Source organism: Cucurbita pepo, chromosome 15, assembly GCF_057944985.1.
Source record: "Cucurbita pepo subsp. pepo isolate OVF chromosome 15, ASM5794498v1, whole genome shotgun sequence".
Taxonomy (NCBI): Eukaryota; Viridiplantae; Streptophyta; class Magnoliopsida; order Cucurbitales; family Cucurbitaceae; genus Cucurbita; species Cucurbita pepo.
The window spans coordinates 2,456,542-2,467,812 of NC_141812.1; the positions used below are offsets into that span (position 1 = coordinate 2,456,542).

General features: G+C 34.0%; 1 protein-coding gene across 3 annotated transcripts; it reads left to right on the plus strand.

The window, feature by feature from the left end:
• Positions 1–1,554: 1,554 nt before the first annotated feature.
• Positions 1,555–10,692, plus strand: LOC111811409 (AMP-dependent synthetase and ligase family protein). 3 transcript variants are annotated; one of them, XM_023698235.2, is made up of 9 exons: positions 1,555–1,714; positions 1,809–1,913; positions 2,406–2,462; positions 5,949–7,046; positions 8,084–8,273; positions 8,394–8,539; positions 9,381–9,448; positions 10,224–10,326; positions 10,425–10,692. In XM_023698235.2, the coding sequence occupies exons 3-9, from the start codon at positions 2,460–2,462 to the stop codon at positions 10,536–10,538; spliced, it is 1,722 nt and encodes a 573-aa protein (XP_023554003.2). In that variant the 5' UTR covers positions 1,555–1,714; positions 1,809–1,913; positions 2,406–2,459; the 3' UTR covers positions 10,539–10,692. The 3 variants fall into 3 exon arrangements, with proteins under 3 accessions (XP_023554003.2, XP_023554005.2, XP_023554006.2); XM_023698237.2 differs by lacking the exon at positions 2,406–2,462; XM_023698238.2 differs by lacking the exons at positions 1,555–1,714; positions 1,809–1,913; positions 2,406–2,462 and adding an exon at positions 5,472–5,850.
• Positions 10,693–11,271: the final 579 nt, after the last annotated feature.

Consider the following 11,271-nt stretch of genomic DNA (forward strand, 5'->3'; position numbering starts at 1 on the left):
ACGACTTTAAATTAAAAAAGTTTAATTAATCTATAAATTTATGTCCTATAAAATAATAAATCAATAAAATAATATAAGTTGCTATTTAAATATGTTATTATTTATTTATTTAAATAGGTTAAAGTAATTCTATGTTATGTTGGATTTTATTTGTTTAATTTAATTTTTTTTATTAAATTCTATATATTTTTTAATATTAGATAACGTTGAACACGTTGGTATATTTTAAATTCTTTTTTTATTTAATATACTAAAAAATCATTTAAAAATTAATTGTATTTTTTAAACATCATTTAAAAATAAGAAATAAATAATGTATTTTCATTGAATTTTATATTTTCCCTTAAAAATTGGCTAATTATTTTTTAACTAGTATAAATTGTTTAATCTCATTAATTTTCATGTGGTATTTATATATTTCATTAATTAGTGTATATATAATCAGTTAAAATTAAATTGTCTATTAAAAATATAAATATTTTTTTTTTAGTTATTTAAATTGAAATAATATTTTTTTGTTATTTTTTTAAAAATACCCTAAAATTATTGTATTGATTTTTTAAATTTTATTAAAATGCATCTCTACCTTAATGTATTTCAATAATTATAAATTGTCGACGTCTACGTTTAATGAATTATAAAATATATATACGATTTAAAATTGATAAATATTTAAAAAAAAATTAATAGTATTTATGAATATTAAAAATTATTTGCTGAGTTAGGTCGAGCTTTTTAAAAAAAAAAATTAAACCAACTCGAGTTATCCAAGTTAGGTCGAACTCAACAGTTGAGTTGTCCAAGTTGGTTGGATTCTCGAGTTATGTAAACATAATTATTAATAAAAATTGACACTTATTCATCTATTAGTCACCCATAAACTTACAAAATATTATTCGACTCATAAAACTAGTATTAATGGTTCCGTCCATACACCCACCACAACCATATTTTTGAATTAAAAAAATTAAAATTAAAAGAGTATTTTTTTAAAATTTTTAAAAATTTTAAAATATTAAAAGTTTAATAATATTTTAAAATAATTTTTTTAAAAGTTTAAGAGTAATTTAGTGTTTATAATTTTTTTAATAATTAATAATTGAGGCTTTGAAAAAACGGTTTTGGTTTAATTCTTTAAAACCAATTATTTGTTATCAAAAGATTTTAAAATTATTATTAAAAAAAACCATAGAAATAGTGTTTATAGGCTTTAAAAAAATAAAAATTAAAAAATTAAAAAAAAAAACTCAATAATTGGTCTGAAATAACTAATCCTAAAGTTATGGTAATTATTGATTAAGATTAAGTTTAAGGAATTAATTAATGAAATTAAAGAGATTATATGTTATTACTTTATGAAACATTTTTTTAAATTTTGTTTTATTTAATAATTGCACGGAGGGTAAAAAGGTGAAATAATAATGTTTTGACAGATAAGGACAATAATTTAGAACTACTAGAAGGTTGAGAGGGCAATTTGGGTATTTCACTCAGTAGCGAAAGTTTCGAAAATTTTGCGTGAAAGCCAAATTTCCTTCGACACGGGGTTTTCGCCTATAAAAACCTGATTCTGTTACATCTTGCGCTTGCTCGTCCCTAGCTCGTCCCTGATTTCCGGTACTCCATGCCGCCACGAAAAGTCTAGGCAATCGTCGCTGGCGGCCTCTCTTGCGCCTCAGATTCGCGCGATTTCTTACTTTCGACGTTTTGTTTTGTGAGTTTTTTTTTTTTTTTCCGATTCTTGCTCGTCTGTTTGTTAATTTCTTGTTGTTTTACATTTTCCTGAACCTGTTAAGATGCTTCTGCAGGATGCGCGATTCGATGGCGTAGGTTAGGAGCCTGGAGATTTGTCCAGAAAATCTTCTTCGTTGATCTCGAACGAACAGAGCGAGAAGATCTGTGTGCTGAATACGGTAACTGTTCTTGTTTGGATTTAAATGCTCATATTCTGTCTCGAACTTTCGCGTTTTGTTTGTTCTTTATTCTGCGTTTCGATCTATTGAACTTTTTGGTTGAAAAATTGTTTCCGTCATTGTGTTGATTTTAGTTTTAAGCTGCTCGTTTACAGATCGATACCTATACTTACATACATTGCTGAAATGCTGAAATGCTGAAATAGAACATTTCGGATGTGAAATCAGAATATATTTTGAAACGAAACGAAAAACTCAGGAACAAGTTCTTTGAGTTCCGAGTTTAAAATTAATATTTTCCTCTACTTTTTTTTTCTCTCTTTTTCCGAGGGTTGCTATCTACCGCAAATTTGTTTATAAAATATATCTATTTTCTTCTCTGGTCAATTGTCTATTTTGCCATGCATAGGCTACTGACATACAAGACCGACTTTCTTTTCTCCTTTTTAGGGATCTGAACAGAACTCTTTTGTTTCTTTCGCTTGTATATAGTTAAGGAACGAACTTGCCCTCACGTGATTAAGTACAGCTCCTCGTTGATTCCACATGGTAATTAGGCGATTCATTGTTTTTCTTTTCTTGATTTGATTTGATTTGATTTTTATTTTTTTTTTAATATAATTTCATTGATTTGATGAGTAGTCTAGCTTTGTTCTGTTTTTCGTTATTCGAATTTTCTATTTTAACCAGTTGATATTAATTCCTAAACTTTTAAAAAATCAATAATTTCCATCTTTGATATATTTTTGTTCTTCTTACCTTAAATTTGTCTTCTTCTTCTTTTTCTTTTTATTTTTTTTATATTTATTTATTTTTTTTATTTTATGAAATCATCTTTTTTTTTGTTAAAGTTTAACGATTAAATAAAAATTTTAAAAATTTAGAAACTAAAATACAATAAATTCCAAAATTCATATACTATAATGATAATTTTAAATGATTATGAATTAAAATAAAATAAAATTGTAAGATTAAAATAGTATATATTAGAACTAGAGTGCTTGTAGCCAGTTGTATTTCTGGTATTTGATGGGTTTGATTTTGTCTTTTATTTTGAAGGGTTTTTTTTTTAAGAAAAAAAAAAATCAAAATTTCAGATCGCCATTGATTTTAAATTACTTACCTTCTTTATCATTTTGCGTTCAACAACATGGAAGAACGTTTCATACATATCAAAACTCTCCCAAATTCAAGGTCGTTTACATTCTTCTTCCTCTCCTTCCTCTCCGGCCGAAATCTCCGCCACCGACCACCGTCGGCGTGTTTTCGCTCTTCCATTTGTCTCTCTTACTCTTCTAGAAGCTCACCGCCATCGCCGTTCTCCTTGTTCGGCCTCCCTTCAAAATTGGTCGAAATGTTTCCGATCTAAATTGTTTTTGTTTGAGAGATCTGGAAGTGTAATAAAGTGAATTAGTTTTGAATGAAAATTATCCTCATTGTCCTTTACTTACTCTATTAATAGTTTGTTTCTGTTTTAAAATTTAAAAGTGTTTCAACGATATTTTTCTATAAAGACTTTTATTTCATATTATTTTAAAAATTTTATGGATATTTTTTTTACATAAATTAGTAATAATTTCCATTCAAAACTAGTACTAACATTTTAAAATTATTTTTTTAGGGTCGGATTGAAATATTTATGTGTACGTTTATTAATTTAGTCATTTATAATATATATAATATTATTTATTTTTTATTAATTAAATAAAAGCTATAAATTTAAAATATAAAAAAAATTGAGAAATATGTTTCATAACCTTTACTTTTCTAATTGATTTCATTTTATTAACTATATTTATTTTTTTCTTTTATTCTCTCCCACAGGATTGAAAGAGAGAGATTTTAGAGTATAAGCATATATCATGATATTCTTTAAATTAAAATGTAAAAAAAAGGAAAATAAATAAATAAAATATAAAAGTTAAAAAACCAAATAAAAAAAGGAATTTATTTTTTAAACGAATGTTCATGAGGAATCTTTACTTTTCAACTACTGACGAAAGTATAAATGTTTATTTTAAAATTATAAACTTTTTAGACGATAAAAATTTAATAAAAATTTGTATTAACTTTTTGAAGATCAGAAATATTTTTAAAGTGATTTTTAATTAATATATATTTCCATGATAATTTTGCTCAATTATCACGTATTTATTTAATAATTTTATATTAAATTATTACTTTTCTCCTTTCTCTTCCGTCTTCCTCTTCTATTGCAATCCCCTGCTTCTTCTTCATTGTCCTCGCCGTCGCCGCTCCCGTTGCCAGCTCCATTGTCGTTCGGATGCACCTCCGGATTCAATTTCGGTTCCATTACGACTGTTTATTTCTTATCTTTGAGATGCTTGCTTTTGTTTTAGGGCATTGTTTTTCCATGGAGTTCTTTGAGTTAAGAAAGCCGGAGAGATTAGCACTTTTTGTTAGAAATTTGTATGTATTGTATTGGGGGAGCTATTACCCACTCACCCATATGAAGGATCCTTCTCTAATATTGAGAAATTGGGGAATGGTTAAAATTTGCTGCATCATCTTATAAGTGGACATCAGTATTCCATCGGAGGATTGGAAAACGTGGAGATTGGATCCTCCTGGCAACTTCTCTAGCGACCAATGAGTAAATTATTGATACACAGCAATTGGGCTTGGAGAAATGAGCAACCCAACTTGGGTTGAGGATTATTGAGAGGAGTAGTCCCACGTTGTCTATGGATTTATAAGTAAGAAATACTATCTCCAGTGGTACGAAGCCTTTTGAGAAGACTTAAAAAAAAGTCATGAGGTTTATGCTCAAAGTAGACAATATCATAACATTGTAAAGGTTCGTTGTTCATAACAATTTGGAAGTCTGGGCTTTGAGTTTCGGTATAAGAGAGATGTGTGGAGTTGTAACAGCCCAAACCTACTACTACTAGATATTGTCTTCTTTTGGCTTTCCTTTTAGGACCTCCCTCAAAGTTTAAAAATACATGTACATGTACTAGGGAGAGGTTTCAAAGAATGCGTTGTTTCCCTCTCCAGCTGAGGTGTGATCTCACAATCCACCCCCCCTTCAGAGCCAGGCACCGGACGGTGTGCCAGTGAGGATGTTGGGTCCCGAAGGGAGTTGGATTGTGAGATTTCACATCGATTGGAGAGAGGAACGAATGCCAATTAGGATGCTGGGTCCCGAAGGGAGTTGAATTGTGAGATCTCACATTGATTGGAGAGAGGAACGAATGCCAACTAGGATACTGGGCCCTGCAGGGGGTGGATTGTGAGATCCCACATCGATTGGAGAGGAGAATGAGCGCCAACGAGGACACTGGGCCCTGAAGGGGGTGGATTATGATATGAGATCCCACATCGGTTGGTGAGGGGAACAAAACATTTTTTATAAGGGTATGGAAACCTCTCCCTAACACATGCGTTTTAAAAACTTTGAGGGAAAACCCGAAAGAAAAAACTCAAAGAGGACAATATCTGCTAGCGGTGGGCTTGGGCTGTTACCAAAATAATCTGAGTTCTAGAACTGAGTAAGTGTGGGGGGCGGGGGAGTAGTCATATAAGTTAATTTATAAGTTAATTTAATACAAATTTATTGATCTATGTAACGTGTAAGCATCAATCAAATCTCATGGGAAAATTTTGAGTATTAGCAAATTTTCATACTATTTCTATTTTAATTATGGTATCATATAAAATAGAAGAACAATATAGAAGAACAATAGTATATATTTAGAAATATTGTCAGTGAATTAAATGGTCCAAAAAGGTGGTTGATTCGAGCCTATCAACTCTAGAGCCAAGTAGGGGATTGAGTGTCTGATTATGAATTTCACTACTTACTGAAAATTCATTTATAATATAGAGTTTGACTTCTGAACTACTTAGAGGACGGCATGGTATTGCAAGTTCTTCATTGGGATACCAAGTTTACTGCTGAGCTCTAACCTGATATGTAATAACAAAATGGTCTTTTTCATTGTAGTTCAGGTTTGAGGTCTGTTTCTGAACCTTGATTGATTTTGTTTTGTTGTTTGTTCTTTTCTTTTTCAGTTTAGGACAATGGCACCACTGCTAAACGATCAATTCAGTTTTCAAACGCCAGAAAGTCAGACTGTCCAGACTAAAAAAATCCCCAACAAGTATCCTGGCTGGTATTCACCAGATACAGGAATTTGTCGTAGTGTCCATGCCTCTAGAGACTTGCCCACTGATCCATTTCTTGATGTTGCCTCTTATATCCTCTCCTTCCAACACAATGGTCGTTCAGCTCTCATTGATTCCTCCACTGGACATTCAATATCTTACAGGGAATTGTATCGTATGGTGAATTCCATGGCTTCTGGGCTCCAAAAATTGGGTGTTTCACAAGGGGATGTAGTCTTGCTTCTGTTACCAAATTCCATTTTCTATCCCATTGTTCTTCTGGGTGTGCTGTATTTGGGAGCTGTTATTACAACCATGTTTCCTCAAAGCAGTTCTCAAGAAATCAAGAAACGAATCAGTGAATGCAATGTGCGGCTGGCTTTTGCAACACCACAGAATGTTGGGAACTTTGAAGCATTGGGAGTTCAGGCAATTGGAGTACCAGAAAATACGAATTTGGACTTAATGAGGCCTATGGGATTTTCTTCTTTTTATGAGCTTGTTTCAGGTGGTTTTGATTTGAATAAAAGACCTGTGATTAGACAGGAAGATACAGCTGCTATATTGTTTTCTTCTGGTACGACTGGAGTGAGCAAAGGGGTTCTGTTGACACATAGAAACTTTATATCTACGGTCGAGCTTTTTGTTCGGTTTGAAGCTTCGCAGTATGAGTATTTGACTACCGAGAATGTGTATTTGGCTGCTATACCAATGTTTCATGTGTATGGTCTCTCCATTTTTGTGATGGGATTATTGTCATTGGGGTCGAGTATTGTTGTAATGAGCAAATTCGATGTCAAAGAGGTGGTCATGGCCATTGATAGATTTAAAGTTACACATTTTCCTGTTGTTCCGCCAATAATGATACTTATGGCTAGGACTGCAGGGAAATTTGGTGGGCACAAATTTCGTAGTTTGAAACAGGTTTCTTGTGGGGCTGCTTCTTTGAGTAAGAAGATCATAGGGGATTTTGTGCAGGCTCTCCCTCATGTTGACTTCATTCAGGTACCGACTCTTTCATTACATTTAGCCAATTCTGTTTATAATGGGCTCTGGGAATAATCTACTTGTGGATGATCATAAACTGTGTCTAAGTCTAGCAGACTTCTAATTACATCATTCCAAGTTGTGAGATCCCACATCGATTGGAGAGGAGAACAAAACATTCCTTATAAGGGTGTGGAAACTTCTCTCTAGTAGATGCGTTTTAAAAACTGTGAAGCCGACGGCGAGATGTAACAGGCCAAAGCGGACAGTATCTGCTAGTTGTGGGTTTGGGATGTTACAAATGGTATCAGAGTCAAACACTGGGCGGTGTGCTAGTGAGGACGTTGGGCTCTCAAGGGGGGTAGATTGTGAGATCTCACATCGGTGAGAGAGTAGAATGAAACATTCCTTATAAGGGTTGAAACCTTTTCCTAGTAGATGTGTTTTAGAAACCATTAGGCTGACAGTGATACGTAATAGACCAAAGTGGACAATATCTGTTAGGGGTGGGTTTGGGATGTTACAAATGGTATCAAAGCCAAATACTGGGTGGTGTGCTAGCGAGGACGCTGGGCCTTTAAGGAGGATGGATTGTGAGATCCCACCTCGGTTGGAGAGGGGAATGAAACATTCCTTATAAGGGTCTGAAAACCTCTCCCTAGTAGACGCATTTTAAAAATCGTGAGGCTGATATGATGCGTAACGGGCCAAAGCAGACAATATCTGCTAGCAGTGAGTTTGTGATGTTACAAATGGTATCAGAGCCAAACACCGGGCGGTGTGCCAGCGAGGACGCTGGTCCCCAAAGGGGGTGGATGGTGCGATCCCACGTTGGTTGGAGAGGGGAACAAAACATTCTTTATAAGGGTATGAAAACCTCTTCCTAGTAGACGCGTTTTAAAAACCGTGAGGCTGCGCAATACGTATCGAGTCAAAGCGGACAATATCTATTAACGATGGGTTTGTCATATTACAATCTTATTTGGAACCGATGAATTTTAGCTTAGAATGTTGATAGTTTTAAACATGCTTGAATTTGGTGTATTCATTGTTAGGGATATGGCATGACTGAAACCACAGCCGTTGGCACCCGTGGCTTCAATACCAAAAAGGCTCAAAACTATTTGTCTGTTGGACTCTTAGCACCAAACATGGAAGCTAAAGTTGTTGATTGGGTTAGCGGATCTATCATGCCGCCTGGTAAAACCGGCGAACTTTTGTTACGCGGACCTGGTTTAATGAAAGGTTTGAAGGATTCTTTCTAAAACTGTCCTAAGATCTTGTTAAACTACCATTAACCCAGAAGTTTACGCTTCATCTGTTGATATATCGGTTTTTTTCGTTTCGTTTTTTTGGCCTTTACAGGGTACTTGAATAATCCCGAGGCAACAATGTCCACAATAGACCAAGAAAATTGGCTACATACTGGAGACATCGTCTACTTTGACCGAGGTGGATACTTGTATGTTGTTGATCGTTTGAAGGAGGTTATAAAGTATAAGGGCTTTCAGGTACAGAACAGTGATCGATACTTTCATGTTTTTTACTTCGTTAAAGATATACTACTTAAGCTTATGAGTCTCCTGCAAGTCTAGACTGAAATTTTAACTCCTCAGCCAACTAAATTTAGTTAGATAATTTCGAAAAAAATTTAACCTTAAGTCTTGTTCTTTCGCTCTTCCCGTGCTTGTGATCAGAGATGTTTATTTTATTCGCGAGAACTCGAACGGGGCGGGAATTTCCCATTTAGACTGGGAATGGGGAGGGAGTGAGGAACATTTTTTTTCCGGTTAGATAAATCGGGTCCCCACCCCTAAACATCTCTGCTTGTGATTAGAGATGTTCATTTTATTTGCGAGGACCTGCCCCGAAGGGGGAGGGAGTGAGGAACATTTTTTTCCGGTTAGATAAGTGGGGTCCCCACGCCGCAGACATCTCTACTTGTGATGTGTCAATCTTAAAAGAACTTTGTGAATTCTCCACAAGCTCTACCCATGCTTGTGATTAGAGATGTTCATTTTACCTACAGGCACTCGACCCGAACAGATAGAAAAATTTCCGTTTTGATAGGGAATAAAGAGAGAGCAGGAACATTTTTTCTCCGTCAGATAAATGGGGTCTCTGACCCGTAGATATCTCTACTTGTGATGTGTCAATAATTAAAGAACTTTGTGAATTCTCCACACGAAATAAGCTTTTTAACGCTGTCTTTTCCAAATTTTTTTGATAATAGAAGTGCACTTTTATAGAATTGTTATTTGTAAATTATAATTGATATTCATCGCATCTAGTGTTGTTCAATACGAAATTTATGAGTAATCATGATAAATTTGGTTATCTGTTCTTTTGTAGATCGCTCCTACTGATTTGGAATCAGTGGTGATCACACATCCAGAAGTTCTTGATACTGCAGTAGCTGCGTAAGTATTCTTCTAAACACGCCTTTAGATATTGTCTTCTTTAAACTTTTCCTTTCGAGGTTCCCCTCAAGATTTTGATTTTAAAACGTATCTGCTATGAAGAGATTTCCACACCCTTATAAAAAATGCTTCGTTCCTCTATCTTTTTGAAGCCATAATCTATCAAAACACAACAACTTAGGTTACTACGTCGCCTAGAATGTCATTCTATTGAGAGTAGTAAACAGTGACCATCAAGACTTATTCTGCTATACAGCTTTAGATAATATACCTGATCTCAATGGGGCATGTCAAGGTGAGTCACAAGTTATACGATACTTTACCAAAAACAAAGTCTACAGGACCTAAAACTCGACTACTCTGATACCATTTGTAACAGCCCAAGCCCACTGCTAGAATATATTGTCTTCTTTGAACTTTCCCTTTTAGGGTTCCCCTCAAGGTTTTAAAACGCGTCTGCTAAGAAGAGATTTTCACACCTTTATATAGAATGTTTTATTCTCCTCTCCAACCGATGTGGGAACAAGTCTCATATGTGATGTTCGGGATAATTATGAACTACGATTGACAACTAGGAAACACGAACACTCAAACACAGAACAAGATTCGTGAAAAGAATGTTACTTAGTTTTAAGATTTACTAAACTACATAGACTAAATTCGATCATTTAAAAATACCGAGACTAAAATAGAATGAAACTCAATATATGGACCAAAATGGTATTTTACTCTAAAGAAAACCGAGGTCGATCCTTTTCCGGTTTTCTTTTTACAGGGCCGAAGATGAAGAATGTGGGGAGATTCCAGTGGCATTCGTGGTGAAAAAGCCAGGAAGCTCACTCTCACAGAAAGATGTCATCGATTATGTTGCTCAACAGGTTGGCCATACTTGAAATCCATGCCATTTTCAGCACTAAAAATGCAAGAAATGTAAACCCCACAATGAATTTCTGGTATCATTTCTGGGCTCTTGCAGGTTGCGCCGTATAAAAAGATCAGAAAAGTGGTGTTTACAGAATCAATACCCAAATCTGCTGCTGGCAAAGTACTGCGTAAGGAACTGGGGAAGCACTTGCCTTCTAAACTCTGAGATAATATCCCATTGTTCTTCCTTCTATTCCTTAATATTTTGGCTGTGTGCTGTCCATAAGTAAGATTTGTGCTAGTTGCGACGATTCCCTATTACCACCTTATCCTCCATTCTTTTAATAAGTTTGAAAGGCGAGCTTTTGGTTTGGTATCTACTCGGGTTTTTAAATTTTCGATTTTGTGTCGGTAGTTTAAATTTTTAGTTTAGTCGTTGATTCTTTTAATAAGTTTATGAACTAAAGAAGTGTTTGGTTCTAAAATCCTCATTTTAGAACTTTGTGGAAAGTTTACTCGGGTTTAGGTTAGTTTGGTCTTTAGGTTTGAAAATGTGTGCTAGTAAGTTTAAAAGGTGTTCAGTGTAGGGGTGTACACGGGTTGTGTTCGATTGGATTGGAATTTTTTTTTGTTGGACCAACATGAAATTTTGGATTGATTGAGTGGATGACTCTTAGATAGAGTTTACAATCTAATTAAATAATAATAATAATAAAATCTTATCTTTAGTATATGTTACATTCATAACTAAAATCTCGTAAAGTTCAAATATTAGTGAGTTATATGTTACAGTGCATCATTAGTGCATCATTATCATAAACGTTAAATATTCTTAATTTTTTTAAAAGTAGAGTTGTGGTACAACCATATTTTTGGATTGGTCAGGTTGGCTCGACTAAAAAAATGTCAATTTATGTACCAATAAAAAATTTAATCCAACCTAGTGAAAAAATCTAACG

Bases quoted from the DNA above. Each gene is read 5' to 3' on its own strand.
- LOC111811409 (XM_023698235.2), top strand. The intron at 8,274-8,393 runs GTTTGAAGGATT...TGGCCTTTACAG, and splicing joins CGGACCTGGTTTAATGAAAG to GGTACTTGAATAATCCCGAG. The intron at 10,327-10,424 runs GTTGGCCATACT...GGGCTCTTGCAG, and splicing joins TCGATTATGTTGCTCAACAG to GTTGCGCCGTATAAAAAGAT.